Source organism: Charadrius vociferus, unplaced genomic scaffold, assembly GCF_000708025.1.
Source record: "Charadrius vociferus isolate BGI_N301 unplaced genomic scaffold, ASM70802v2 scaffold702, whole genome shotgun sequence".
NCBI classification, from domain to species: Eukaryota; Metazoa; Chordata; class Aves; order Charadriiformes; family Charadriidae; genus Charadrius; species Charadrius vociferus.
The window spans coordinates 881,262-882,449 of record NW_009647433.1 but is presented as its reverse complement, the minus strand read 5'-3'; the positions used below and the strand labels follow the sequence as shown (position 1 = coordinate 882,449).

General features: G+C 64.3%; 1 protein-coding gene across 1 annotated transcript; it reads left to right on the top strand.

The window, feature by feature from the left end:
• Positions 1–307: 307 nt before the first annotated feature.
• On the top strand, positions 308–1,050 carry GIPC3 (GIPC PDZ domain containing family, member 3; the record flags this gene model as incomplete). The annotated part of the gene is made up of 2 exons (XM_009880627.1): positions 308–508; positions 853–1,050. Coding segments are annotated over 2 exons (399 nt in total), but the record flags the coding sequence as incomplete, so codon positions are not given.
• Between the last annotated feature and the right edge of the window lie 138 nt (positions 1,051–1,188).

The window sequence follows — 1,188 nt, the reverse complement described above, 5'->3', positions numbered from 1 at the left end:
CAAATGCGGCCCCCAAAATGACCTGGAAAAGAGCTTTTTAATCTCGGGGCTGCTGTCATCTCCTCTAGGGAGCGGTTGGGTAGCTCTGTGCCTCGATTTCCCCCCTGGCATGCAGGCAGGGAGCTGGGGCTGCCTATTCCCTGGCTGATCCCAGCAGCCGCGTAGCCCAGAGTGGAGGGATGGGCACACAGGGACAGTGCAGCGCTGGGTGTCCCTGGACCCCTCTGGCCGGCTCTGCTCATGGCTGGCACCTGCCCTGGCACAGCCCCTCTGCTCTGCCAGGGCACCCCCAGCCCCTGAATGACGGGGTTCCCCGGGGCAGATCCTCTTTTGCACGCTCAACACACACAAAGTAGACATGCAGAAGCTGCTGGGGGGGCAGATCGGCCTGGAGGACTTCATCTTCGCCCACGTCCGGGGTGAGACGAAGGAGGTGGAGGTGACAAAGACGGAGGATGCACTTGGCCTCACCATCACAGACAACGGGGCCGGCTACGCTTTCATCAAGGTGAACTCCCTCTCTCCCCCCCGCCACGATAGGGTCACAGTGGGGCGGGGGGCAGCCGTGGGAGCTGTGGCACCACAGGGTGACATCCCCTGCTGGCACCCCATCCCTGGCATGCTCCTTCTTCCCTGACGCCCCCTCCTCCCTCCCCATCAGCCCTCCCCTGGGTCCACCCTGACCCCGCTATTGTGTAGTTTGGGGGGAGACTGTCCCTGCCAGACCTGGTTCTAAAGGACATGGGACCATGGAGGTGTTTTAGGTGTGAGGTGGGGTGGGGGCTACTTCTGTCTGTCCTTCCCGTGGTGCCACCTTGGCCTTGTGCGTTCCACCCCTGCCCCCCTCCCTAGAGAATCAAGGAGGGGAGCATCATCAACCGCATCCAGACGGTGTGTGTGGGCGACAGCATCGAGGCCATCAACGATCACACCATCGTGGGCTGCCGGCACTACGAGGTGGCCCGGATGCTGCGGGAGCTGCCCCGGGCTCAGCCCTTTACCCTCCGCCTGGTGCAGCCCAAAAAGGCCTTTGGTGAGTTGGGGGGGTGAGGGTGGGGGTACCCCCGGTCTTGCCCTGGGGGCAAGGGAGGAGCGTGGGGAGGCTGATCCCCTGTGGCTCTCCTGCCCCACAGCCCCCTCCCCACAGACCCGGTGCCCCCCAGGGTCTGCCACCCCCACCCTGCATAT